General features: G+C 39.9%; 1 protein-coding gene and 1 pseudogene across 4 annotated transcripts in view; one reads left to right on the top strand and one right to left on the bottom strand.

The window, feature by feature from the left end:
• The window catches only part of TBC1D4 (TBC1 domain family member 4), a 182,763-nt gene extending 178,043 nt beyond the window's left edge, over window positions 1-4,720 (bottom strand). Inside the window, exon 1 of one of the 4 annotated variants that reach the window (XM_064585996.1) lies at window positions 4,700-4,720. In XM_064585996.1, coding sequence (XP_064442066.1) covers window positions 4,700-4,705 — 6 coding nt within the window. In that variant the 5' untranslated portion in view covers window positions 4,706-4,720. Of the gene's footprint in view, window positions 1-1,729; window positions 2,874-4,699 lie in introns of those variants that run through there. The other 3 variants (XM_045869569.3, XM_045869568.3, XM_045869570.3) reach the window with 3 other exon arrangements.
• Window positions 1,666-16,418, top strand: LOC123839808 (V-type proton ATPase subunit E 1-like; annotated as a pseudogene).
• The last annotated feature ends 10,334 nt before the right edge of the window (window positions 16,419-26,752 follow it).

Below are 26,752 nucleotides of genomic sequence, written 5' to 3'. Positions count from 1 at the left end.
AAAAAGCGGGGGGCGGGGGAGAGGGCATGTTTTTAATTGATCCCCTAATAATGAATCTGGGAAGGACTCAACTATCAAGAATTCAAAGTGCCATGACCCGTAAGCAAACTTTGACCATCAATGAAATTAGCCATGATGTGTCATGTATCAGATCTGAAGAAAATAACTTTAACATAAACTACCCAAAATCATAAAACATTCCTTACAGTCCTAGGAAAATGCAATTTCTTCCTCCTTATTGACAGAACCCCAAAATCTTAATACAATAAAATTTGTGATAACTTCCAAATATAAAGAACATGCTGTACTCCCATTTCAACAGAGGTGAAAGCTAAAAATAAGCTTTGAACAAATAAGCACAAAGTGAAATTCATTTTAATCATGGTTGGAATGTTGAGACAATTTGTAAAAATGGTATTTTAACATACATCTAACTGCAGTCATATAAGTTAAAATTGCTCTCTTCCTACTGGGAGTTTTGAATGTTAAAGTATTAAACTAGCTTACAAAATAACTGATGAAATCTAAGACAATGAGCTTTTATTTTCTTCAATTCAGCCACAGGCCTTTTGTAAAAAACTCTTTCAATTACAGATACTAAAATAATGAATTAAGAAAAAAAGCCTTATTTGCAGGATGTTTTTCTCCTTTGACTATTATTAATTCCCCAGCTATCAAAGGAACTGCCATATGTTGCAACTGAGACTTTATTTATATTTAGACAACATTATTTTTCTAAAGAATCTAAAGTACTTTGCAAACATTAAAGAGCTATTTTTAGAATAGCATTTTGGGGGCTTATCACATAGTAAAAACTCTTTACACTTTTATTTTAAAACCAGTTTTCAAAGACACAATCACTGTTATAAAGTTTTGTTTAGATTCCCCTAGCCATTAGATAAAGGGGCGTGCCTGTTTTTAAGGAAGTAAAAATGCACTGTTTGGTAACAGACACCTCAATTTAGTAGACTTTGGAAAAATATTAGAAAATAGATTTTGGCCTCTTTTACGACACTGCTTTTTAAATCACCCAAGCTGGTACTGATTCTGTCTCCAATTAGTGCGTAAAAAAAAACTGGAAAAAAAAAAAAGTTTTCTTTCCATTCAACATCCTCAACATCTAAACGCAGATTCATGCTTGCTGACAATCTGACATCGTTGTCAACCAACTTTTCCCTAAACCCTGCTCCCAAATAGCCTCACAGCCCCCAGTCCTGCAAGTGCTGCTGTAACTAGGACTCAACGTTCCACGTGGGTTAAGGTGCAGGACTCGACCAAGCCTTAGAGTGAGTGCAGGGCCTTGAGGACCCCAACTCTCTCCAGCGTCTCCTCTCACACAAGTACAGACGCAAACACAAGGCCAAAGCCAGGCTTCCCTCCTCCAGGCACACCCCAAACACCGCAGTCCTCCCGAGACGCGCGCTGCTCGCCGCGTCCTCCTGGGGCGCACCCGCTCCTGCACCACCCCGGGACCACTCTCCGCCTCCCTCCCTCTCTCCCGCTCCAGCGTGGGGTCCGCTCCCGCCACCCCGCCCACCCTCGAACGCTAGCTGCGCGACTCCGGGTCCTTGGGACCGAGGAGCGGACGCTCGAGCGCGCCACGTGGAGGGCGCGCGCCAGCAGCCGGACCACAGTCAGTCAGCCCTTCCTGAGGCGCCCCAGTGTCTCCAGCCCGGCTATTCCTCCCCAGTGCGCCGGACCCTCCCCCGCGCCTCCGCAGCCGTCTTGCCTGATTGGGGTCTGTGGCGCGGAAAACGTGGCAGGCCATCTGCGACTCAGGGTCGTCGGGCTGCGCCTTGATCAGGTAGGCAAAGTAGGTGAGATCGTGGCTGTTGTGAATGAAGCGCGAGATGTGCTGTGCCTTGTGCTCGAAGATGAACACCGCCGGGTTGGGCTGCGTCGCCGCGGGGCCTAGGCACCCCGCGGCCCCGACGCCCGGAGCGGGGACACAGCGCAGGAAGGGCGCGCTGAGCACCAGGAGCACCTCGCGGGCGGCCGGCGCCCCGCAGCCGCCCGCCTCGGGCTTCTGGCTGCGCCGGCGGATCTCAGCCATGAGCCAGGGCAGCATGGGCAGCGTGGTCCTGCGGTCCAGGCACGACCCCCCCACGTACCACAGCCGAAACCGTTTGTCGCCCGGCTTCCCGGGGCCCGGCTGCGCAGGGGCGCCCGGCTCGGGCTCCAGAGGGTGCGGGAACGGCTCATCCTGAATGCAGCTGGGGGGCTCCATGACTCGCGCCTCACGAAGGCACCGAGGCGGCCGCGTAGGCGTGCCGCGCCCCCAACTCCCGCGCTGAAGGCGCCGCCGAAACTGTGCCAACTGCCGCACCCGACCCCCGCGCCCTCTTTGGCACGGCGAGACCACGAACTCCGCGCTTCAGCGGCCCTGCCCCATGCGGCGCTCCCGCTGGCGCGGCTCGGAGGCTCGGGCGGCGGGCACGGCGGGGGCGTCCCGTAACCCGACTGGCAGGAGAGCGCGGGTTAAATCGTCATCCTCCTTCCTCGCGCTAGCGCCTAGGGAGCCGCACTTCCTCCTTCCTCCGCCGCGGGCACCGCGCCGCTGCCCGTCGCCGCCGGCTCCAGCGCCGCAGAGCCGCCGCGGCCGCCGCGCTCGCCCGGGGCAGGCGGACGGAGGCTGGGCGGGGAATGGGCTGTGGGCGGGCGGCTGACTTGGGGCGGAGCTGACTTCTACCAGGGTGACCGGCTGTCACCTGGAAGGTCGGGCCGCCGGGCTTCGGCGCGATCAGTCCTCGGGAAGGGCCTGCGAGAACTGGTCCACTGGAAAACAACAAAACCAAAACGTGGCCACGCGGGGCCGCTCCCCCCTGCTGGCGCCGCGGCCCAGCTCGCGGCTCCTCCTCCCAACTGTTCCCGTCCCTCCCTCGCTCCTTCCTTCCTTCCAGGCTGCTACTTTAATCGGACTGCTACCCCGCCTCCCGTCCGGCGGGCGGAGAGCGTCGCCCGTAAAAGCTTTTCTTTTCTTTTTTTTCCGTGAGGTCGCCTCTCCGCCTCTTCCTCCGGCCCCTGTCCCACCCCGCCCCTGGGGCAGCAGTCCTGCTGCGGGCGCGGGCACTGCCCGGATCTACACCGCCTCTCCCGGGTCGCCGACGTCTCCGTCCCCTTGCGCCTCCCTCCTGCCCCCTGGCGAGGGGGCCCCTCTCCAGCGGGCATTGGGATTTCTTTTTTACGAACAGTATTTGCATGGTTTCAGTTCTTTCTGAAGCTTGCATGATAACTTCTGAATCTTATTTCCAAATAACTACCCAAAAGAATCCTATTCTATCCATCACATATGCCCAGTCCAGAGGTTGAGTAGAGATTTCTCACTCTTTTATATGTAGTAATATATATTTCCAAGGTACTCAGAAGACATTTTAGGGATAATTTGATCATTCTAACTTTAAAGCAGAAAAAGAAGTATTCTTTTTTTTTTTTCATTTTTGGCAAATTAGATTCTCGTTCTTTTTGCTCTTACCGAATTATGATGAAGAATTCGATAAGTAAACAAAATAAATGGGAAAGACAGTGAAAGTTCCCAATTTTTCCCCAAAGTAAGGAATGTAAACCCAAAACCCAAAGGTTTCTTACTGTTTTTAGTTTAATGGTATGCTCACTTTCTGTAAGGTCCTGAAGTTATTTTTTATCCTATTTATGTAAGATGACTATGAGCAGTTGCCATTATTCCTATGCTGAATTTCTGGTTGCACCCCGATGGTTCTCTTGTAAATAAGCATCTAAGCTCCAAGATGGAGCCTTGTTAACTGTTGAGGTTTAGTCACTTGGTTTAACCACTCCACCTCATCTTTGTGCAAAGTAGACCCATGTCTTCAAGATGCAGTGAAAAGTTCCTGGAATACAGACTGAAACCTTCTAGAACCTTACCAGTAACTCTCTTCTACAAATTCCATTTCCCTAGGCCACATATGTGGGATCCAAAAAAAAGGTGGAGAAAAGAACAAAGATCTGGGGAGAGCATGGAAATTTGTGAGTTCTACCAAGTCAACCAGCTAGGGAGCTAGGATTGAATTTGAAACCCCCGCAGACCATTTCCTAATGGTAAAAGAACGTGAAGCAATAAACTCCCACTTGTTGACGGAAAAACAGAATTATCTTTTATCACGTGATATCCTAACTGTGATTGCCTCCTGCTCAGCCTTTAGCCTTTTCTTTGTAACTTTTTTGCGATATTTATCTTACTACGCAGTGAGTATTATTACTGTCAACCACTATCTGATCCTCTCTGCATCCTGGCACGTGGGAAGATAGCTCTTCTATGCCCCCCTTAAATTTAGGCATGGGTCATAAGACTTGTTTTGGCAGTGAAGTGACTTGGGTCACATCTTCAATAGAAGCATTTAATTGCCAGTAGATACCTCTCCAGCCCACTGTTCCCCTCCAGTGGTCATCACAGAAACCTGTCCATATGGAGGTTGCTCATGATCAAAGCCCAGAATGCTGAGCCAACACAAGGACCGCTGTGCTGGAGAATCTCCTGGACCCACAGCACACTGCTTATGAGTGAAAAATAAACTTTCTGGTTCTGTTAAGCCACTGAGATTATGGGGTTGTTTGCTACCCTGTTGTTAATCTTCTCCTGTCCAATAAAATTATTATACTGTAGTATATTTATGTGACTTGTCTTATTATCATTTATATATTTGGATTTATTACATGCATGAACTAGATGGTAAGTTATACTTACCCCCATTGTAGCACCCGTAGGACCTTACAGAATTGCATGCACATGAAAAGTACTCCATTATATATTTGATCACTGAATTTCTAAAAAGATAAGAAGACAAGACATAATTTTAAAATGTTTGGTAGGAATTACAAAGAATATGCAGGTTTATGATGTTTACTAAATGGTGGAGCAATAAATCAACCTCTGATCCCCAGCCCTTCCATTCTCAACCCCAGTCCACCCCCCAAAAAAGGGCTAAAGAATATGTTCAGAAAAACATTTCCAATAATCTGCAAGAAATATCTTCGGAATTAGTCTTATAGGCACCACCACCTGTGATACCCAAAAGTGAACTCTTACATTAAACAAAAAAATAGTGCTCTTCTAACATCCCAATCTAAATTAATGGTGTCACCGTTAATTAGAAGTGGTAAGATCTGGTCAAATCCTAGTTAAAAAATTTATGCCACATGAGAAATATAAAAGCCTGAGCTAGTGTGGTGTGTAAGACTGGAAAGGTTTGTTGCAATCTCTTGATCATTCTAACTTTAAAGCAGAAAAAGAAGTGTTCCTTTTTTTTTATTTTTAGCAAACTAGATTCTCGTTCTTGTTTCCTTGCTGCTAAGACTTTGTGCTCTATCTCTCTGACTCTCTCTTTCTCTCTATTCCATTCTGTGTCACTGTCCAACATCTACTTTTCTTCTCTGCTTAAAAATCTCTAAAAGAAGATACATTTTTTTGAAGCTCAAAACACAAATCTTTCTAGTCTTATATCTGGCTCCTGTCTCCCCTACTCCCACATCCAGTCAGCCTCTCCATCCACAACCACATATGTGCTCACTCTCTGGGGCTTCATAGGCACCTTTCTCTCCCAGTTGCTCTTCTTCCTATAACCCCCCAACTGTGGAATTCCCCCTTGCCCATCCTGTCCTTCACTACTTGAATACCCATTCATTGTTCAAGACCCAACTCAAAACTCACTGTTCTGTGAACCTGTTTCTCATCTCCCCAGAGTCAGTGGCCATCTCTTCTTTGCTCTTTTTTTATGCATTCCACTATTATAGCTCTTAACACATTCTTTGTAATTATCGGGTGATTTGTCTGTGTGTCCCCCTACCAGCTACCAAGGGCATTTTGAGAGAGGGATTATTTTTGTTGTTGTTGTTCCATGTTTTCCTCCAGCAAGGTAGCTGACATGTAATAGGTTCTTTTTTTTTTAATTTATTATTATTTTTTTTAATGTAGTGTTCCATGATTCATTGTTTGCGTCTAACACCCAGTGCTCCATGCAATACGTGCCCTCCTTAATACCTGTCACCAGGCTAACCCATCCCCCCAGCACCCTCCCCTCTAAAACCCTCAGTTTGTTTCTCAAAGTCCATAGTCTCCCATGGTTCGTCTCCCTCTCCGATTCCCCCCCTTCATTAGCACTCACCATGCACATACCCTCCCCAATGTCTATCACCCAGACACCCCATCTTTCCCACCCCTCACCACTCCAGCAACCTTCAGTTTGTTTCCTGAGATTAAGAATTCCTCATATCAGTGAGATCATATGATACATGTCTTTCTCTGTTTGACTTATTTCACTTAGCATAATACCCTCCAGTTTCATCCACGTTGTTGCAAATGGCGAGATTTCGTGGGTTTTTTTGATGGCTGCATAATTTTCCACCATATATATATACCACATATTCTTTATCCATTCATCTATTGACGGACATCTTGGCTCTTTCCACAGTTTGGCTATTGTGGACATTGCTGCTATAAACATTGGGGTGCACATACCCCTTCGGATCACTACATTTGTTATCTTTGGGGTAGATACCCAGTAGTGCAATTGCTGGGTCATAGGGTAGCTCTATTTTCAACTTTTTGAGGCACCTCCATACTGTTTTCCACAGTGGCTGCACCAGCTTGCATTCCCACCAATAGTGTAGGAGGGTTCCCCTTTCTCCACATCCTCGCCAAATATCTGCCATTTCCTGACTTGTTAATTTTAGCCATTCTGACTGGTGTGAGGTGGTATCTCATTGAGGTTTTGATTTGGATTTCCCTGATGCCGAGTGATATTGAGCGTGTAATATGAATTGAATAAATAGCAAATTAGAATTGAAGAAACCAAAGATTATAAAGAGAGTTTTAATATCACAGAAGTGATATACCAAATGATATAATTGGCTTATTTCATAAACATACTAAATATATCTACCAACTAACTATAAAGTACTAGAAAATATAGGATGCCTTCCAACAATTGTAATGGGGCTCTGAGTGGAGGTGGCAAATAAAGCACAAGAGTTTGTGACTGAATAAAATTTTGAGATAATAAGAGGGGTTTTCCTCCATTGTTCCCTGTGACCTTCCCTCAACCCCGACAGCCAGGACACTGAATCTTCTCTGCTCCAGGGGAAGGATGACACAGCAAAATACAGATAACAAAAGATACCATTCTTAGCCTCGAGGTCTCAAAGCTAAGGACCTGGGAAAGACAAAAGATGTAGAGTATGTGCTCTGAGTCAGTTTCTCCTGCTCTAGATACTTGAAGTTTTCCCAAACTTGGGAGATGGAGATGAAGAAGGAATAAGTAAGAGGTAACTACTAGGGAACCAAAATACAATGTATGACTTCCAAACCAGTAGAATATTTATCCATCCAGTGGAAAAGGAAAGGGAATAAGAAGGAGGAAAAAAGGAAACAAAATTAAAATATGATAAATAGAAAATTTACAATAGTATGGCTAAACTAACTCCAAATAGTAACTATAATAAATGTAAATTAGTCTAACCCACCAAAAGATAACAACTTAATGATCCAGAATCTGTTGTTTACAGAATCACTTTAAAAACACAGCCATATGGAAAATGTGCAATAAATACATAGAAGAAAATATATCAGGCACAGAATGAAAAGAAAACCAGAGTAGTGGTTTCATATCCAATTAAATAGAAATTGAGGCTAATGAAGGGGGTCACAAAGAAAGATTTGCCAGTGAAAGCACTAAGAAGATATTTTTAAACACATATGCACTAAGGAAATTGCTTTCAAATACATAAAACAACTAAGAGAGTGACAGGAAAAATAAATACATCAACATTTTTAGTTGGTGATTTTAACAAATCATTTTCAGATACAGTGAGATTAAATAAACTAAGTATAATCAGATCTATAAATTTGATGAATAGAAAATTCAAAATTTTTATACAGTACCTGTGAAAGAAACAAAGAATGACAATACACTATGTCACATGATTGTGACCCATAAATTCCGAAGAATTGTTATCATATAGATCATGTTTTCTGATTATTATTCAAGGTAAATTAAAGATTTTATTTATTTGGGAGAGAGAGAGGGCAAGAGTGAGAGAGAGAGAGAGCAAGAGTAGGGGGAGGGGCAGAAGGAGAGGAAGATGCAAACTCCCACTGAGGAGGGAGCCCAACTTTGGGCTCGATCCCAGGACTCTGAGATCATGACCTAAGCCAAAGGCAGATGCTTAACCCACTGAGCCACCCAGGTGCTCCTTAATACATGGAATTAAATGATAAAAGTAATTTAATGTCAAAACTTGTCAAATACGTGTAAATGTATTGATGAAAATAAATAATAAAATCAAATTAAAAAAAAAAGAATGGGGATGCCTGGGTGGCTCAGTCAGTTAAGCGTCCACCTTGGGCTCGGGTCATGATCCCAGGGTCCTGGGATCAAGCCCCAAATCAGGCTACTTGCTCAGCCGGGAGCCTTCTTCTCCCTCTGCCTGCCGCTCCCTCCTGCTTGTGCATTCTCTCTCCCCGCCCCTGACAAATAAATAAAATCTTTAAAAAAAAAAAAAAATGAATGAATGAAAGTAAATGAACTAAAAGTTCAACTTAAAAAAATTGAAAAAATGTCATGGAGAAGCCCAAAGAAATATGAGGAGAAAGTAATAGAGATAAGTTTAGAAATTAGGAAAATTAAAAATGGGAAAACAATAGAAGGGAATAGCAAATAATAGTCTCTTCATGTCTATTGATCATCTGTATTCCTCCTTGAAGAACTTGGTGTTAATATCTTTTGTCTTTTTTTTTTTTTTAAACCAGGGTCAAATTATAGAATTGTCCTGTATTAGGGTATTAGGGATAGTAACATTTTGTCCAAAATATATTTCATATGTTTTTCCCAGTTTATCATTTATCTTTTTTGAATGTAACAAAAAGAGGGAATACAGATTTTTTTTCTAACATTCATGGAATATTGAAAGAAATTACACCTGCCACAAATTTAGCTAGTTATTCATTTACACCAGCCCACACCCCAAATATAGGCATTACTTATTAATGCTCTTGACAGATAAATGGATGGCAAGAATTATAAAAGTGCCATTTTTTTTTAAATTAGGAATTTGAAGCACAAAATAAGTGGGTAATGAAAGTAATGTGATAGAAAATGAATGGAATGAATAGCAACTGATTGCTAATCAAATGCACAGTGCTTTGCAAACAGAAGGTGATTAATAAATGTCTGGTGAATGAATGGATTTAAAGCTCTCCCAAATGCCAAAGGACAGAATCAGTTAGTTTCAGAAGTTAAAAATTTCTACAGAGGAAACAGATTTTTCTTTTACCATAAGGCTGAGATAATTTTACAATACCTATTTTTGTCTGACTGTATAATTCAGAAGTGCCTCGAGTTATCTAAAAAATTCGGTTGTTATAAAACCTATTTGAGGGGTGAAAGGAAACAGAATTAAAATGAACATTTATTTAATGCATGCTCTCAAGTCAAACAGCTCCAGACCTCAACGAAGCATATGAAATCAGCCACACGTCGTGAAGTACTGCATATTTGAGTGAAGACAGTAGTGTAGCAAGATTAGATATTTTCCCCACTAAACACTCCTTTATCATTGAATGAAATTTCACATTTATGCTCTTCAAAATTGTGTAGATTTACATGGGTATTATTGACTATTTTCTCTTGAACTTGGTGACATTTTTTGCCACCAAAAGCATATTGATATTACAATAAAACTGTCCCCTTGTAAGACTTCTTGCTTACTTACTATTTCTAATGGGCCCTAAGAAGCTTAAAAAGGAATCTATTTTAAGTCTGTCATGGATGAACTGGTTCATATTTTCCTTGATGATTTTAAAATGCAACTTTCAAGCTTCTAATATAATGCAGATTAAAATGAACAAATATACAAATAGTATTTTTAAAACCCATTATTGTTTGGAATAGGTAACATACGTAGATGGTAGAAAATTCAAAAAGTTACAAAAAATAGGGGCAGCTGGGTGGTTCCGTTGGTTCAGCATCCAACTCTTGATTTCGGCTCAGGTCATGATCTAAGGGTCATGAGATCAAATCCCGTGTGGGGAATCTGTGCTCAGCAGGAAGTCTGCTTGAAGATTCTCTCCCTCTGTCCCTCCCCCTGCTCACACTCTCTCTCTCTCTTAAAAAAATAAGGTTACAAAAAACATAAATATAGCAAAATACAAGCCTTCCTTCTACTCTTTTCCCCAGCAACCCATTTTCTTCCTGGAAGTAGCCATTTTTACACATTTATTTTATATGGATCTAAAAATGAGATAATAGCCACCATTTGTTGAGTATTTACTCTGCACAAAGAATCCTCATGACAGTCATGTGGGATTGGTAGTACTATTATTTTTTCTTTTTTTTTAAGGAGATATATGCCATTTTTGCTGTGGCCTCTTCTCTAGGATTAGCTATGGAGAGTCTGTTCTGCCAGTCTTGGGTTGTTCTCTGGGTTATTTACACTGATGTGGGTGTTATCTAGGTTTATCTGTGGGATGAGGAGAGCTTGGAAATCTTGCGGGTTGTTTCTACTAACTCAACCAGTTTGGGAACTAGGATTAAATTTGGAACCCCAGCAGACCATTTCCTAATGGTAAAAGAAAGTGAAGCAATGAACTTCACTCATTGACAGAAAAACAGAAGAATTGTCTTTTATCACATGACATCCTAACTGTTATTGCCTCCTGTTCTAAAAGCCTTCAGCCTTTTCTTTGTAACTTTTTTGTGATGTTCAGCTTACTATGCAGTGAGTATTAGTACTGTCTACCAATATTTGATCTTCTCTGCATCCTGACACATGGGAAGATAGCTCTTCGCTGCCCCCCTTAAATTTAGGCATGGGTCATAAGACTTGTTTTGGCAATGAAATGATTTGGGTCACATCTTCAGTAGATGTTACTGAGAGGCTAGAACCTGCCAGTCTGGAATATAAACTATCTCTTATTTACAGGTTCTTAAGCAAATAAGGTTCTCAAATTAAGACATGGCCTAAGGATAAAGGTCAAATCAAAGGTATGGCCGTAGACACTTTTTTAAAGCTTCTAAGGAATTTAAATTGGTGCTTTCTCAGCTAAACAAAATGGCATTTTGAAAGCACAAAGATATAGTCCTACAGAAGCCTGATACCAAAGTAGCAATACATCAGTCTAAAAGGAGAAAACTGTTTTAAAAAACAACTGTGGCCTTGGCTTCTAGAGCATGGTGTGGGCTTTGATCTGAAATATATAAAGCCCGCAGAGTTCTAAGGGAATTGTATTAGCAAAAGTATTACCAGGCTAGATTCATAGAGACCATGAGTATTCAGATTTTAAAGAGGTTTCTGGACCCCTAACTTTACACAGACAGAAACAGGCTGAGAAGTTATTCAACAGGCATATGAGGAGATGCAATGGAATTGGGCATTTGGAATTTTATGTAACTGTGGGATATCAGAGCAGAGGAATCAGAGGAGTTAAACTACAGTCCTGAATCTTAGGAGAGAGATATGGGCTAGATATATAAGTTTGAGAGTCTTTAGCACATAGTAAAAATACAAAAGTACAAATACAAGCTTTGAGCCTTGATTGAAGTATAGGTAAAATGTTAGGACCCCCACATCACATTATTCAATGAGAACCCCAAATAGAAACAAAATTGTTGACACAAGTGCTTTTGAGAATGCAAGGCACTGGGCTAGTTTTACAACACTGTCATATCAGTCAGGTTCCTGGAAAGAGAAAAAAAAAATCACTGTAAATGAGTTCAAATTAAGACTTGAATGAAAGGAGTAACAAAGGTGGGGATGATATGATGGGGAAAAACAGAATATCAAGGGATTTGAGATACTTGCAACAATGGGAAACTATTATTACACCTAGGACCAAAAAGTCAATAGTAAAAAAACTATTAATGGAATCTCATGGGAGGCACAGCCCAGCAGAACCTTTAGCTGGGAAGGGACACAACTACTGCCCGAGATGTGGCACTGAGCAGGACAAGAGCAGAGAAGAAATACCCTGACCTTGCTGTCCTCCTGTGTTACATCTCCTGCTGGTGTATCTCCCAGTGGACAAACCAAAGGAGCACAGGGGATATAGTTCTCAAAGGACAGTCTTCTAAGGCATAAAACAAAGGAGAGAAGGGCAGACAATGTATCTAGATAAGTAAATGGAGAATAACACAGGTGTTAAGATAAAGGAGAAGATTTAATAATATTTATAAATCACATATCATAAACCCACAAAGAATATGCAGCACTAGCCAGGTGGGAAGAAGGCCATGTTCAATTTACATATACAGGTTCTGCCCCTTATAAATATGAATCACTGGACAGTTTACTGAGAAGGACAAAAAGAACCTTTTTTGTGATAGTTTACCTTTTAATTACAAAAGGATTACCATCATCATCTTCTTCGGAATGTAACATTAACTCAAGGAAATAAATACTGTTAAGTTTGTTTTCCATTTTGTTATGATCATGTATTTTTGACTACATCAGTATTGTGTGAAACTTCATTGTTGTAACAATTGACTGTACGCTGTACACATCTATGTTGTAAAATATACCCAGCACTGGGATGACTAAGATACTACTATAAACCTAATAACTTTCTTTTGTCCCTCCACTGGTATTTAATTGGCATGAAATAGATTGCTAATCAGGGTTCATTCACAGATTTATTTTGACCTTCTCCTTATAGGCCTATTTAAACAAAGCAGTCTTTGAGATTCCAGCAGCTTCATGTCAACACAATGTCAAGTATCTTTCCTACATGATATGGATGATAATTACAGTCTTAGAAGCTGATGACATCAACCATAATGTGCTGACAAAGAGAAGGAAAGATTGCCCAGGAAATCCTGAGGAACATCAACACTGAAAAGAAATACAGACCAAAATGTAGCCTGCAAAAAGACTGAGAAGGATGAACCAGATGCATAGGGAGAATGTGGTATCATAGAAACCCTGTGAAAGAAGAGGTGGCCCACATTTTTAAAAGCTGCATACAGATCAAAGTGAGAACTGAAGTGGTTCCATGCAGTTTAGCCACAAGCTGGTTCTTGGTGACCACAGTGAAAGCACTTTTACTGGGAGCCATAAGAGCAGTAGCTAGAAATCTGTGGGTTGCCGAATGAGTAAGATAGGCAGACATGAGAACACTGAGTACAGACCATGTTTTAGAGATGTTTGGCTTTGAAGAGAAGAACTACAGGCTAGTAGCTGAAGAAGGAGGTATTGTGAAAGATTTTTCTTTTCAGTTGGTTTGGCCTAGTTGATTTTTCACTGGGAGAGAGCGTTGAGCATGGTTAAAGGCTATTGGGAAGGAGCCAGTGGAATGAGAGCAGTTGAATCTACAAAAGAGAATGGATAGAGCATGCTGTCTGTTACAAAGTAGATACTCATTAAGTGTTTATTAAGTAAAGGAGTAAATTCCTTGACAAGACAGGAAGTCGTTTAATCCAGAAACCAGGTGAAGGAATTATCCTTAAACAAGAGGTAAGATATCTCTTCTATCAAAAAAGCCAAGAAAAGGAAGTAAGTGTGGATACAGGTCATTTGGTAGATGTTGTATGAAGAACTGGAGAAATTTCCATCAGATGACTTCTATTTTCTCTGTGGAATGAAAGATGGGATTCTCAGGGAAATAAAAGTATACTGGAACCATCAAGATGGTTGATGAAATAGTTTCGTGTTCTGAAAAGAAGCTTCAGAGGAAAGCCCTTTAGGCACCTGTCCACCTCTGCAGTACATGTGGTGGCTCGTGAAAGGGGTTGGCCCGCATATACTCCCCATACTGGGCCTCAGTATTGAATCCAATCATCTGGCACCTTTACCGGTTCCTCCCTCACTTGAAACTCTAGACCACGAACTTCAATATTTGTTCTCTCCTTTATTTGTATGGCGGTGCTCCACCAGATTTGAAACATGACAGCTCCTGAGAGTCCACAGCCTTCGACGGTTCTGCCTCCCTACCTGGACAGTGTTTCATCATGCCCCCTTGAGGACATTTCTTATAGCTCATTACAGTTCTAACACCTGGCTACCCAGATACTGGGTAACCATCAAGGCACTCACCAGTCTTCAAAGGAGCAAACTGAGCATAAAATGTAAAAAGTGAGATACACCTACTTCACAGTCTACACAGTCCCTTTTCACAGAACTAGGGTCATCTTTGGGCAGAGGATCAAGGGCCCCAGAAGCCTACCCTTAGGCCCCTGCTCTATCCTCCTAAGAGCTTAAACCCTCCACTTTCCCACATGGCTGATGGTGGAAAGGACTTCTCCCTCCGAGAGGAGATCTTGCTTCAAAATCTACAGCACTCTGACCTTAGCCCATGGCATCAACAAGGAAATAATATAATACAGAAAACTTAGCACTTGCTTGAAAAAGAAAATAGTCGTAAGATGAGTGGTTTTGTTACACAATCAGAGGAACTGCCAAATCTGTCTAAGGATAAATATTACCACCCAACATGAAAATTGAACAGAAGATTGAATAAACTATATGTTGATTTGTAGTCATTACCTAACCAATAAACAATATGTATAGAATGCATTTTTTTTTTTTTACAAACTCTAGGGAATTTTAAATAAGTTCTTCTCAAAATTTAGCTTCATAGAGAACTTGGCCAAAATAGCAGATTATCTAATAGTGAGATTACTAAAGAGAAGACAGTGAAAAAGGTGGCCTAGAAAATTTATTAAGCAAATGGATGAAGGGAGGGGATGAAAGAAAGATACAAACGATGGTTGAGGGGTTAAAAATACTGCAAGAAGTGGTGGGACTGTTTCTGGATTAGTTACTAAGTTTTCACAACTGTTTGCTCTAATGTGTGTGCAACAGATTAGTTAGACGAGGCCATATTTTTCAGGGTTATGGCTGTAACTCTAGAGAAGAATTATTAAACTCTGCTTTGGATTATTAAACTCCATATATAACTTTTATTAAAATTCCACTCCTTTCTGAGCTACCCATTATGATATTCCTTGTTCTAAAATAATTCTCCTTTGTTAAGTGATCCTTTGCTTTCCTTAAAAAAAAAAAAGAAGGCAGTGAGAGGCAGATCTCTGGAAGAGATCTATTTCTTCTTTTTTTTCTTGTTACTCTGCAAAAACAACAGAAGGATTCCTGGAATAAGGGAAAATTTATCTTTTTGGACCTCCCCCATTGTAAAAGTGTGGGAAAACTTATGTCATTTTCAAAATAAGCAGTAAAAAGAACTGTGGCCAAATTTCATGCAAAATTATTATAAGAAGAAAAGGAATAAGGGGCAGAATAAAATCCCCATACACTATGATGAAAACACTTCAGAAAGACATGCCAACAAATTGGGAAACTGTAAAATCTAGTATTTCAAAATAAGCTAAAAAATTTTAAGAAAAGTATAAAAGCCATTAAAAAAAACCACATAAATTAGCATTAGAAAAACTCAAAAAATGCAAAATAAGAACCTGGGGTTTTATTTTATTTATTTTTTTAAAGTTTTATTTATTTATTTTTAGAGAGAGAGAGTGGAGGGGGGAAGGGCAAAAGGAGAGAGAGAATGAATCCTCAAGCTGACTCCCCGCTGAGCGCTGAGCTGGTTGCTGGGCTCAATCCCATGAACCTGAGATCATGACCCCAATCCGAAATCAAGAGTCGGACACTACACCAACTAGCCACTCAGGAGTCCCAGAATCGGGGGTTTTAAAGCAAAGATGCAAAGAACTTTCTAAATCTCTTTCATTTGTCCCTTCAAAGATCAACTTGAGCCAACTCTTAGGTTTTGCCATGGCCCTCAGCAAGATGGACACACAATAGCAGATTTGGCATGATAGCTTTCATTGAACAAGAACACAATGAGAAAGCAGAAGGAAAAGAGGCAAAGGCAAAGGAAATGTAAAGCACTAGAAAGGTTCTCTTGTGCAAACAAAAAGACTAAATGTGACAGAATATCACGAAAGGAAAAAATGCAGATTGTGTAGCAGAAGGAAATTTAAATGCCTAACTTGAACCAAGCAAATTTAAAAGTCTTCTGAGCCAGAAATGACCTTATTACAGACCTAAGAGAAGCAAAACAGATGCTCAACAAAGTGGTAAAATGTACAATGAGGCACTGAGTGCTGGAAGCACCGCCCTCCTGCTATAGCTTCCAATGACTGTTCATTGAATCAGGACTTCCTTTTAGTAAAGGCTAAAGTGTAAAAAATGATCCCTATAGGCAAAATTGCTGAAGTCTAAATTGATCAGGAGGCCTACCTGTCTGAGTAAATAGCCAGCTGTGTTGAAATCCATAATGGAGGTCACAAAATAAAGTTTTCCAATACCTTAAAAAGCCAGCTGGATCTCTTAGTTCAGGAATGATGCCAGAAGTATGGTGAGCCTTGTTTGATATGAATAGCAACAGAAAGTTTTGGGATTAAGCCTGTGGGAGGTGGAGCTTTCTCCGCTGCATATGACTATATTATGAAAGCATCTGATATTTGGAAAAACAAGATTTTCTATGTCACCCCCTCTTTGTTCTGATATAGTTCTATATTTATCAGTGGAATACCTCTTCCGTAGCTATTGCCTTTGTTCTAACCATTAACATAGGGAAAAAGATGTACTTGAACAAACAGGAACATGCCTCCAATTCTAGAAGTAATACAACTTTCAGTGGTTTTGAGCATGAGGTAGAGGGGATCAGACAATGGTTGTATGACTTACCCAGTCTTCTGCCCACTCTCTAACTCCAGAGATCTAATTTAGAAAGTTTTAAGTAAGACAGACCAGACTGGACTCGAGTCCTCTCAGTCCTGACCACAAAATACAGCACTCCCTGATAGCTGAAACCTTATGCTTCTTGAGTAGCATGACCTACAGGAGTGCAGAAGCAGGATGCTTACCAAAGGAGGGACTCCACTAGAAAGACTGGCAAAGACCAAACCAAACCAGTCTGCACCAAGGTGGACTCCAGGGCTGACCTTTTCACTGACTTGTTCCCTCATTATAATACTAAAAAGCACACTCAGGGGTGGGGATTTAACATGCTAATGAGACATGATGATGCATGGCAAAACATGTTCTGTCCACTGAAACTTTGTGCCCAACTTCCTGTATCTCCCTGCCCCTACATGCTTAGATATCCCTCCTTTCCCACCTCAATCTCTTTAAAAATTTTCCCCAGCCTTTGTTTGGAGAGCCAGCATGAAGGACTTTTTCCTTCGTGCTGTCTCCTTTGTGCTCAAGCATAAGCCCTGATAAAAGCCTTGCCTGGAACTTCCAACTTGGTCTCTAGGATATTTCTATTGCTTGGAGAGCCCAGGGACCTGAGTGGGTAACATAAGCCCCTCTAAGTCTCTGTTATTTTGATTTAATATGCATGTGGCAAGCATTCATTATAGCAGGAGTAGCTTCTGTTATTTGGGCCTAGTAGTTTCCCTCATATGTAAATGTGCTTTATTTAATAAAACAAAAGGTTTATGTGGGGGAAAAATGAGGGACCTCAGGACATAACTTAAAAAAAAAAATTTAAGGAAACATAAACAAGAAACACAAGAGCATATAAAAGCAACAAATACTGTTTTAATGGAAATCGAAGTTTAAGAGGAGAAAAATGTTAAAAATCAAAAAGAAATGAAGAAGGAGTTGAAACAGATTTGAGAGAAAGTAACAGATAAAAAAGACAAGTTCCTACATATGTATGCCAGAAGTACCCAAGGGAAAGAACCAGAGCAATAGAATAGAACAAAGTAATCCAAGAAAATTTTCCTGAAGGAAACAAAACAAAACAAAACAAAAAAGCCTAGAAAATATATTGAAAAGCATACCTGGAAACAGTGACACCAAAATGGCCAACATCAAGAATTGTTCTAGTAAAATAAATGAATTTTAAAGAAAAACTTTATTCTTTTGTATCAAGGCAAATAACAACAACTAATCACTTATGAGAGAAAGGATATCAATTGCCAGATCTTTCTACCTCAACCCTTTATGGGTTGAAGATAATAGAGTGACATATTTAACACACTCAAGGCAAGAAAATGTGACCTAAGGGTTTTGTACCATGCAAACTTATATTCAAGAATAAAGACCATAGACAAACAGTTATAAACATTAATGAACAAAACAAATATTGTTTCCGTGCCCCTTTCTATCTACTAGAGAATGAGCTTCAAACAACCAAAATGGCTAGACAGACTTTGACATCAACATCAGGACTGGTGGTAAGCATTGCATATATATTGACCTATGGAACTAAGACTAAATAATGGATATAAAGGAGAGAGTATAATATGTTATTGGTCACATAGTCTAATAAGGTAGACAATACAACTATCAAACATAGGAGGAGTAGGTGTGAGATGGGGAGAACATATGAAAAGTAGGAAAAGCTAGCTGATTACCTTATAGCTATTACCTGGAAATAGGATATTACTTCATTTCAGATGCTGGGAGAGAGAAAGAGGAGGAGGGAAGAAGAGGTGGTTAGCCAATTTCAATTATTTCTCATAGTAGAGAACAAAAAGAAAATTACTAAGGGTATGATATAAAGGTATTAGTATACAAACAGCCATCCAAGCAAAAATACAAATTTTACCAGTAAAAGAAATGCTGAGAGAAAGAGAGAAGGAGGGAGGGAGTAAGGAGAGAGGAAACAAAGATTATTTGTATAAAACACTTACTATGTATGTATAAATATAATATGAAGACAATATGGCAGTATGGAAGTCCTAGCCAGAGCAATTACACAAGAAAAAGAAATAAAAGGCATCGAAATTGGAAGGAAAGAAGTGAAACTGTCACTATTTGCAGATGACATGATACCATATACAGAAAATCTGAAAGACTCCATCAAAAAACTGTTAGAACTAACAAAAGACGGGGCACCTGGGTGGCTTAGTCGGTTAAGCATCTGTCTTCAGCTCAGGTCATGATCTCGGGGTCCTGGGATCGAGTCCCGCATCAGGCTCCTTGTCAGTGGGGAGCCTGCTTCTCCCTCTCCCTCTGCCCCTTCCACTGCTCGTTCTCTCTCCTTTCTCTATTTTAAAAAAAAGTAATAAAAAAAAAGAACTAACAAAAGAGTTCAGTAAACTTCCAGGATACAAAAGTAATATACAGGGGCGCCTGGGTGGCTCAGTCGGTTAAGCGACTGCCTTCAGCTCATGCCATGATCCCAGGGTCCTGGATTGAGCCCCACATCCGGTTCCCTGCTCTGCAGGAAGCCTGCTTCTCCCTCTCCCACTCCCCCTGCTCATGTTCCCTCTCTCACTGTCTCTCTGTCAATTAAATAAATAAATAAAATCTTTAAAAAAAAAGTAATATATAAAACTCTGTCGTTTTATGCATTAATAATGAACTATCAGAAAGAAAAGTTAAGAAAACAATCGCATTTGCAATTGCATCAAAAAGAATCAAATACCTAGGAATAAATTTATCTAAAGAGATGATAGATTTATATACTGAAAATTGTAAGACATTAATGAAAAAAGTTGAAGAAGACACAAATAAATGGGATGATAGTCCATGCTCATGGATTAGAAGAATTAATATTATTAAAATGTGTATAATAACCAAAGCAATCTATAGATTCAATGCAATTTTATCAAAATTCCAATGGCATTTTTCACAGAAATAGAACAAACAATTCTAAAATTTGGTGTGGAACCACAAAAAACCCTGAATAATCAAAACAAATATTGAGAAAGAACAAAGTTGGAGGCATCATGCTTCCTGATTTCAAACTATACTATAAAGTTATAGTAATTAAAACAGTATGATATTAGCATAAAAACAGACACATAGATCAGTGGAACAGAATAGGGAGCCCAGAAATAAACCCACACATATTAATTGACATATATGTCAATTAATATACAACACAGGCAAGAATATACAATGAGGGAAGGACAGTCTCTTCAATAAATGGTACTGGGAAAACTGGACAGTAACATTCAAAAGAATAAAACTGAACCAGTATCTTATACCATCACAAAAATGAATTCATAATGGATTAAAGAGTTGAACATAAGGCCTGAAACCATAAACCTAATACTTATGGAAGAAAACATAGATGGTAAGCCTCTGCAATTATTTTCTTGATAATAACAGTTCTTTAATGACACATCTTAAATATTTCTTTCCCCTTTCCATTGGCACAGAAATGTGAAACACAGTAAGACATGTAAATGCTTTTCTTTAATCAGTGTTCTCCATACACTGAAATTGTAACTAGCCAAAGATTAATAGCTACTTTCTCCTAGGGCACTTGTAATTCAAAAGAACATAAATCAAAATCAAGCTAATCAAGCTATGCAATCCGTTATATTTAGTATTTCTTCGTGCTATTAAATGTTGGTTAAATCCATAGCTGGAATATTCCCCTTATCAAATAAAGGTCTTAGTAAAATCAGCACACTTGTTTGAGAATGATATATGAAACTGTACAGTTCATTTAACCAATTTCACATGTAAAAAGTTTCTTACTCAAATTTGAAAACATGTAATACTTAAATTCTGAAGTTTCTTTTTCTTTAAAAGATTTTATTTATTTATTTGACAGAGAGAGACACAGCAAGAGAGGGAACACAAGCAGGGGGAGTGGGAGAGGGAGAAACAGGCTTCCTGCGGAGCAGGGAACCCTATGCGGGGCTCCATCCCAGGATCTTGGGATCATGACCTGAGCCGAAGGCAGACACTTAACGACTGAGCCACCCAGGCGCCCATTTCTGAAGTTTCTTAATCAGTGAATTCTTAATCAGTTTAGTATTAGGCTAAATTTACTAATTTAATTTAATTAGGCTAAATTTACACTAACATCATTCATTACATGAGATTTAATGAAATTAATACCAATGAACTAGTACTAACACAGGTAGGTTATTTCTTTAGACAATATATAAGAAGCTATTTAGTAAGTTATCTCCAGAATTTTAAAATAAGTTTAATTATCCAGGTGCAGAAAAAAGTTAACATAGTTAAGTCCTAACTTAAAAAGTTTAAGTCCTTACTTAAAAAGTCCGCCCTTAGCTGACATCTGGGAACATGGATTTCTGGAAGGTTCCTACTGTTAACTGGTATTATGGCTCACAGTATCTAAACTGTTTGTACAAACAACATAATTTCTGCAGATTCCTGCTTTTCTTCTAAGAATCTGAAATTTGGGTATGTGCCAGGCAGGGGATGCTTATATGATCAGACCCCAGTTAAAACCTTGGGTGTTGGGCGCCTGGGTGGCTCAGTTGGTTAAGCAACTGCCTTCCGCTCAGGTCATGATCCTGGAGTCTCAGGATCGAGTCCTGCATCAGGCTCCCTGCTCGGCAGAGAGTCTGCTTCTCCCTCTGACCCTCCTCCCTCTCATGCTCTCTCTCATTCTCTCTCTCTCAAATAAATAAATAAAATCTTAAAAAAAAAACAAAAAAAACCTTGGGTGTTCATTCTCTAAAGAGCTTCCCCAGTTGGCAACATTTTGCACAATTTGTCATAACTTGTTTCTTGAGGAATTAAGCACATCTTGTGTGACTCCCGTGGAAGAGGAATCTTGGAAGCTTACATCTGGTTTACCTGGGACTTAGCCCCATGTACCTTTTCTCTTTGCTGGTTATGCTTTGTATCCTTTCACTATAATAAATTGTAACCATGTGTATGACTACATGCTGAGTCCTGTGAGTTTTCCTAAAGAATTCCCCAAACTCAGAGCTGTCTTGAGGACTCCCAACACAATCCCCTAATCTACTTTTACAAGAATCACTTAATTTGAGGATTAGTTGTTTGCACCTCAAGATAGGAAATGACTTCTAAATGCATTATTAATGAAAATTTAGGGATTCTCTAAGCACTGTCAATCAAGAAATCTGTAACAATTGATTGTAACTGTAACTTATGATTTTGGTTACAGTGGTGTAACCAATGTTAGAAAGCATTGGTAGGAAATTATCTTTCAGCTGTTGTCAGGATGTTATCCAAAATGACATCTGACTCTTTGTAGAGTGCCCTCTTTATCAGGCAGGACCCCTGGGCAAAATTTGGATCTCTTTTGACTAAATTAGGCTTACCTTGAATCTATGCTTTGCTTTTATATTACAGTGACTCTAATGACTGGGTAAGTTTTTTTAAACTTTAGAAAACTAGTAAATTGCCACCCAATCTAAACTACTGTACCAGATTGTATCCCATACATGTTTCTCTCCACTAAGCTCATTTTAGCTATCGTATTTTCTGACTCATATTCTTTTTGAGAGAGAGAGAGAACGCACAAGTGTGGGGGAGGGGCAGAGGGAGACAGAGCCAGAGAATCTTAAGCAGGCTCCATGACCAGTGCACAGCCTGACACAGGGCTTGATCTCATGACCTTAAGATCATGACCTGAGCTGAAATGAGGTGTCAGATGCTTAACTGACTGAGCCACCTAGGCACCCCTACTCATACTTTTAATGTGTCCTAACTTCCTCAGTAGTTTTCTAACTCTTTTATTGTTTGTATTGTTGCCAGACATTTCAAAACTTTTCAGATGAGCCATGTAGGAAGGAACTTTTCAGATAAGCCATACAGGAAGGAAGAAAAGGAGTACTGAATCTATAATACATCCAAAGAAAGAATAGTGGGGAAAAAAGGCAAACAGTTAATACTGGGAAATGAGAACCAAAGACTGAAAATTCTAGATGCTAAGCACTTTTAAAATCAAGGTAGTATGTTGGAAGTTTCAATTCCTTTAAATAAATGTGACTATTTTGCCTTCTTTCTCATAAATCTGATACTTAAGTTAACTTGTCTCAGTAGCAGAATATATGAAAACACTTGGGTTTTGCTTGATGAGTTCAAGGGCAATATATTCCCTTTTGGAAACTAAAAGGTCATTAATACCTTTTTCAACTTAAGAATAAGTTTTTATTTTCCCAAAAGTTTACATTTAAGAGCAAGTGTTTAAAATTTGAAACCCATTTTCCCACAGAAATGTTATTACAAACAGTGGTTAATTGCCAGGCCATCCCAGTGAACTCAAAACTCATAAAAAGCAAAAGTAGACATTGGCAATGAAAATAGTATAAAACTGTATTATGGAAGAAAAAATAAACTTGTCTTTTAAATACAAAAGTTAAATTTCAAGATACAGTTTAAATGTATTCTAATCAGATCCATTACCCACAGTGTTTGAGCCAGGGCCTCACTTTGGGACTCTGCATAAACACTGCAAATGGAGAGGGGAGGAGTGGAAGGTATCGAATTTGGGTGAATGGGACATGGAGAGACCCTATGCACAGTCTGGGAAGGTAAGTACGTTGTATTTCCCAGCTTGGGGTGGAGGTGGTTTCTACTCTGATTTCTGGAAGTACAATGAAGTTGGTACCCCACAGAATGGAAAAGGGATGGAAAGGGGATTTTGGCTTCTCAGAATCCTAGAATCATTAATGTGCTACCATCCAGAGTATACCATAGGGTATATCTCTAGGCAGCTGGTAAGCATGAATGACCAGCTGGCTAACTCTTTAAGCAGGTGGGTTCTGAGTACCATAGGTGGGCAGCAACAGGCAGTAGACCCGGGCCCCTCTTAGCAGTGTGCTTCCTGGCAGAGGAGAAAGAAACAAAGTGGATTCACATAGGGGACTTGTGGAAATGTTGACAGTGCGAAAAAGACATCATTTCCAACAGGGAAGATCAGAAGAGGAAACAAAGGTATAAGAGGTGTTTCTTGCGTCAATGCCAACCAACATGTTAAACTCAACTGGGCTCACCATTTCTAAAGCATGGCTAGGCCTACATTTGATGTATTTCAGGTTTGTCTATCCTGGTTTGGGGAGGCACTTTACAAATAATCCTGCTTCTAAACACTACATATTTGTTAAATTAAAATAAGTAAGAAAATATTATACCATAAAAAGAACCATAGGAACTTTTCAAAAACATACTTAAATATTTTTTTAAATCATATATTTTCAGGTTTTTTTAAAAAACTATACTTATTTATGGGGTGCCTGGGTGGCTCAGTCATTAAGCGTCTGCCTTCGGCTCAGGTCATGATCCCAGGGTCCTGGGATCGAGCCCTGCATTGGGCTCCCTGCTCTGAGGGAAACCTGTTCTCCCTCTCCCACTCCCCCTGCTTGTGTTCCCTCTCTTGCTGTGTCTCTTTCTGTCAAAAAAATAAATAAAATCTTAAAAAAGAACTATGCTTATTTATCATGAATCATGGACATCAACAAAAGACATTTTTTAACCTGCTCTTCCACCCCCTCTCTAGACACGCTCTCCACTAGTACTTTTGAAGCTGGAAGGCATCCTTCCATACACTTGTAATTTTCCATTAAGTATTCAAATACCTATGAATGCATTTTTACATCATTTTATGAGACATAAAAATATGTAATGATAATATCTCAAATCGGAGTAGGTATATGTTATAGCATAGATAGGCCAAATTTATTCAACCATTCATTTATTGACAGGTATTCACTCTTTCATTTATTTTGTGTTTTTGCCACTGGAAATGCTACAATAAAAATCTTCATTCATATATCTTGTGCTATTCAAATGTATGCTCACTTGTATTATGACAAACACTCCAAATAGCTCACCAGCTCACCACAAGAAAAGTTTGCTTCTAGTTTGCACCACCGTCCGATGCAAGTCAGGTTATTATTTCAAGGCGTTTGCCTCCAATAGTGGTTCAGGGATCCATCTTACGCTTTTGTTCTTAGAGAACTTCATTTCTGGTAGCAAGGATGTGAGAGAGCTTGGAAGATGAGAAGGATGTTAACTAAAATTTTTTTTTTTCCTAAAGATTTTATTTATTTATCTGAGAGAGAGAATGGGAGACAGAGAGCATGAGAGGGGGAGGATCAGAGGGAGAAGCAGACTCCCCGCCGAGCAGGGAGCCCGATGTGGGACTCGATTCCGGAACTCCAGGATCATGACCTGAGCCGAAGGCAGTCGCTCAACCAGCTGAGCCACCCAGGCGCCCCTAACTAAAATTTTTAATTTGAGTGTATTTGATACACAGTATTACATTAGTTTCAGGTGTACAACATAGTGATTTGACAAGTCTATGCTATGATACACTCACAAGTGTAGCTATCATCTGTCACCATGCAATAGCATTCACTTTATTCCCTGTTCTGTGCCTTTTATTCCTTGACTTATTCATTCTGTAGCGGAAGTCTGTATCTTCCATGCCCTTTCACCCATTTTGCCCCTCCTCTGGCAACCATCAGATTGTTCCCTGTAGTCACAGGTCTGATTCTGCTGTTTGTTTATTCATTTATGTTTTTTAGATTCCACGTGTGAGTGAAATCATCTATTTATCTTAGTCTGACTTATTTCATTTAGCATAATATCCTCTAGGCCAATCCACATTGTCACAAATGGCACAATCTCCTTTTTTATGACTACATCATATTCAGTGTGTGTGTGTGTGTACACACACATCTTCTTTATCCATTTGTCTACTGATAGGCCCTTGGGTTGCTTCCATATCTTGATTATTGTAAATAATGTTGCAATAAACATAGGGGTACATATGTTTTCAAATTAGTGTTTTCATTTTCTTTGGGTAAATACCCAGGAGTGAAATTATTGGACCATGTACTGTTCCTATTTTAAATTTTGGGGGGAATTTCCATACTGTTTTCCACAGTGGCCTTCCTAATTTGCAGTCCCACCAACCGTGTATGAGGCTGCGTTTTTCTCCACACCTTTGTCACTTATTTCTTTCAAGTTTACCATTCTGACAGGTGTAAGGTGATACCTCATTGGATTTTGATTTACATTTCCCTGATGACTAGTGATTTTGAGCATTTTCTCGTATGTCTATTGGCCAGAAGATGAGAGGGATTTATGACGAAAACTGGATGTGGCTTAGGACAGTTCTGCCCTGACTCCATTGGCTACAACCCAATCATGAGGTCCTTACCTAACTGCAAGGGAGGCTGGAAAATGCAGTCTTCCTGTGGGCCCAAACAGAGGAAATGGATGACATTCAACCAATTTTGCCAAATACCTTTACGTACTGGTAACTTTATTTCAAAGGATTTATTTCTGGACTGACATTTCTGGACTATGAAATTTCTACATTGTGTGTCATCACTTTGCATAAGGACCATAAGAACTCCTATTTCTGTCAGCAGAGTAAGAATACTCAGCACCATTCTTGCTTTTCAAAATCTCCTCTCTAAGTGCTAGAAGACTAGAAACTGAATTGACCAGATTCTGTCAACAGGGTCCTGGTTTAACTTCCACCAATAAGAGTTATTCTTGCTGTGAAATTAGGAAGGGCAAAGAAAGCGAGGAGCCTTTATTTCATTACACACGTTGACAGATGGCAGAAATGGCACGCACGGTGGCTTCCAGGTATGTCCTGCATCATGCAGAGATTATTGGCTGTGGTTTTCCCTGACCCTGCGCCACTGGATTTCTAAAAGCCAGCAGTAATTTCTCTTGACTTTTCCCTTCAGTCTGGTAGGTTAGTGAGCATCTCACTTCTTGTATAAAATCTCTTCCTAGGGTGGGAGGATGGGTTAGCCTGGTGGTGGGTATTGAGGAGGGCACATTCTGCATGGAGCACTGGGTGTTATGCACAAACAATGAATCATGGAACACTTCATCTAGAACTAATGATGTAATGTATGGGGATTAACATAAGAATAAATAAATAAATAAATAAATAAATAAATAAATAAATAAATAAATAAAAATTAAAAAAAAAAATCTCTTCCTACTTGAAATATTTAAAGCAATTTTTTTTCCAGACCAAGAACTAACTTATACATCCACCTAGCATTTGTCTTTTGTATTTAATGGCCCGTTTTTTTTCCCCACATATAATTTTTTAATTCTTGTATTT

The sequence above is a fragment of the Mirounga angustirostris genome, unplaced genomic scaffold (assembly GCF_029215605.1).
Source record: "Mirounga angustirostris isolate CCGP_5_RB_7025 unplaced genomic scaffold, mMirAng1.0.hap1 SCAF_3, whole genome shotgun sequence".
Taxonomy (NCBI): domain Eukaryota; kingdom Metazoa; phylum Chordata; class Mammalia; order Carnivora; family Phocidae; genus Mirounga; species Mirounga angustirostris.
This window is presented reverse-complemented; position numbering and strand designations above follow the sequence as displayed.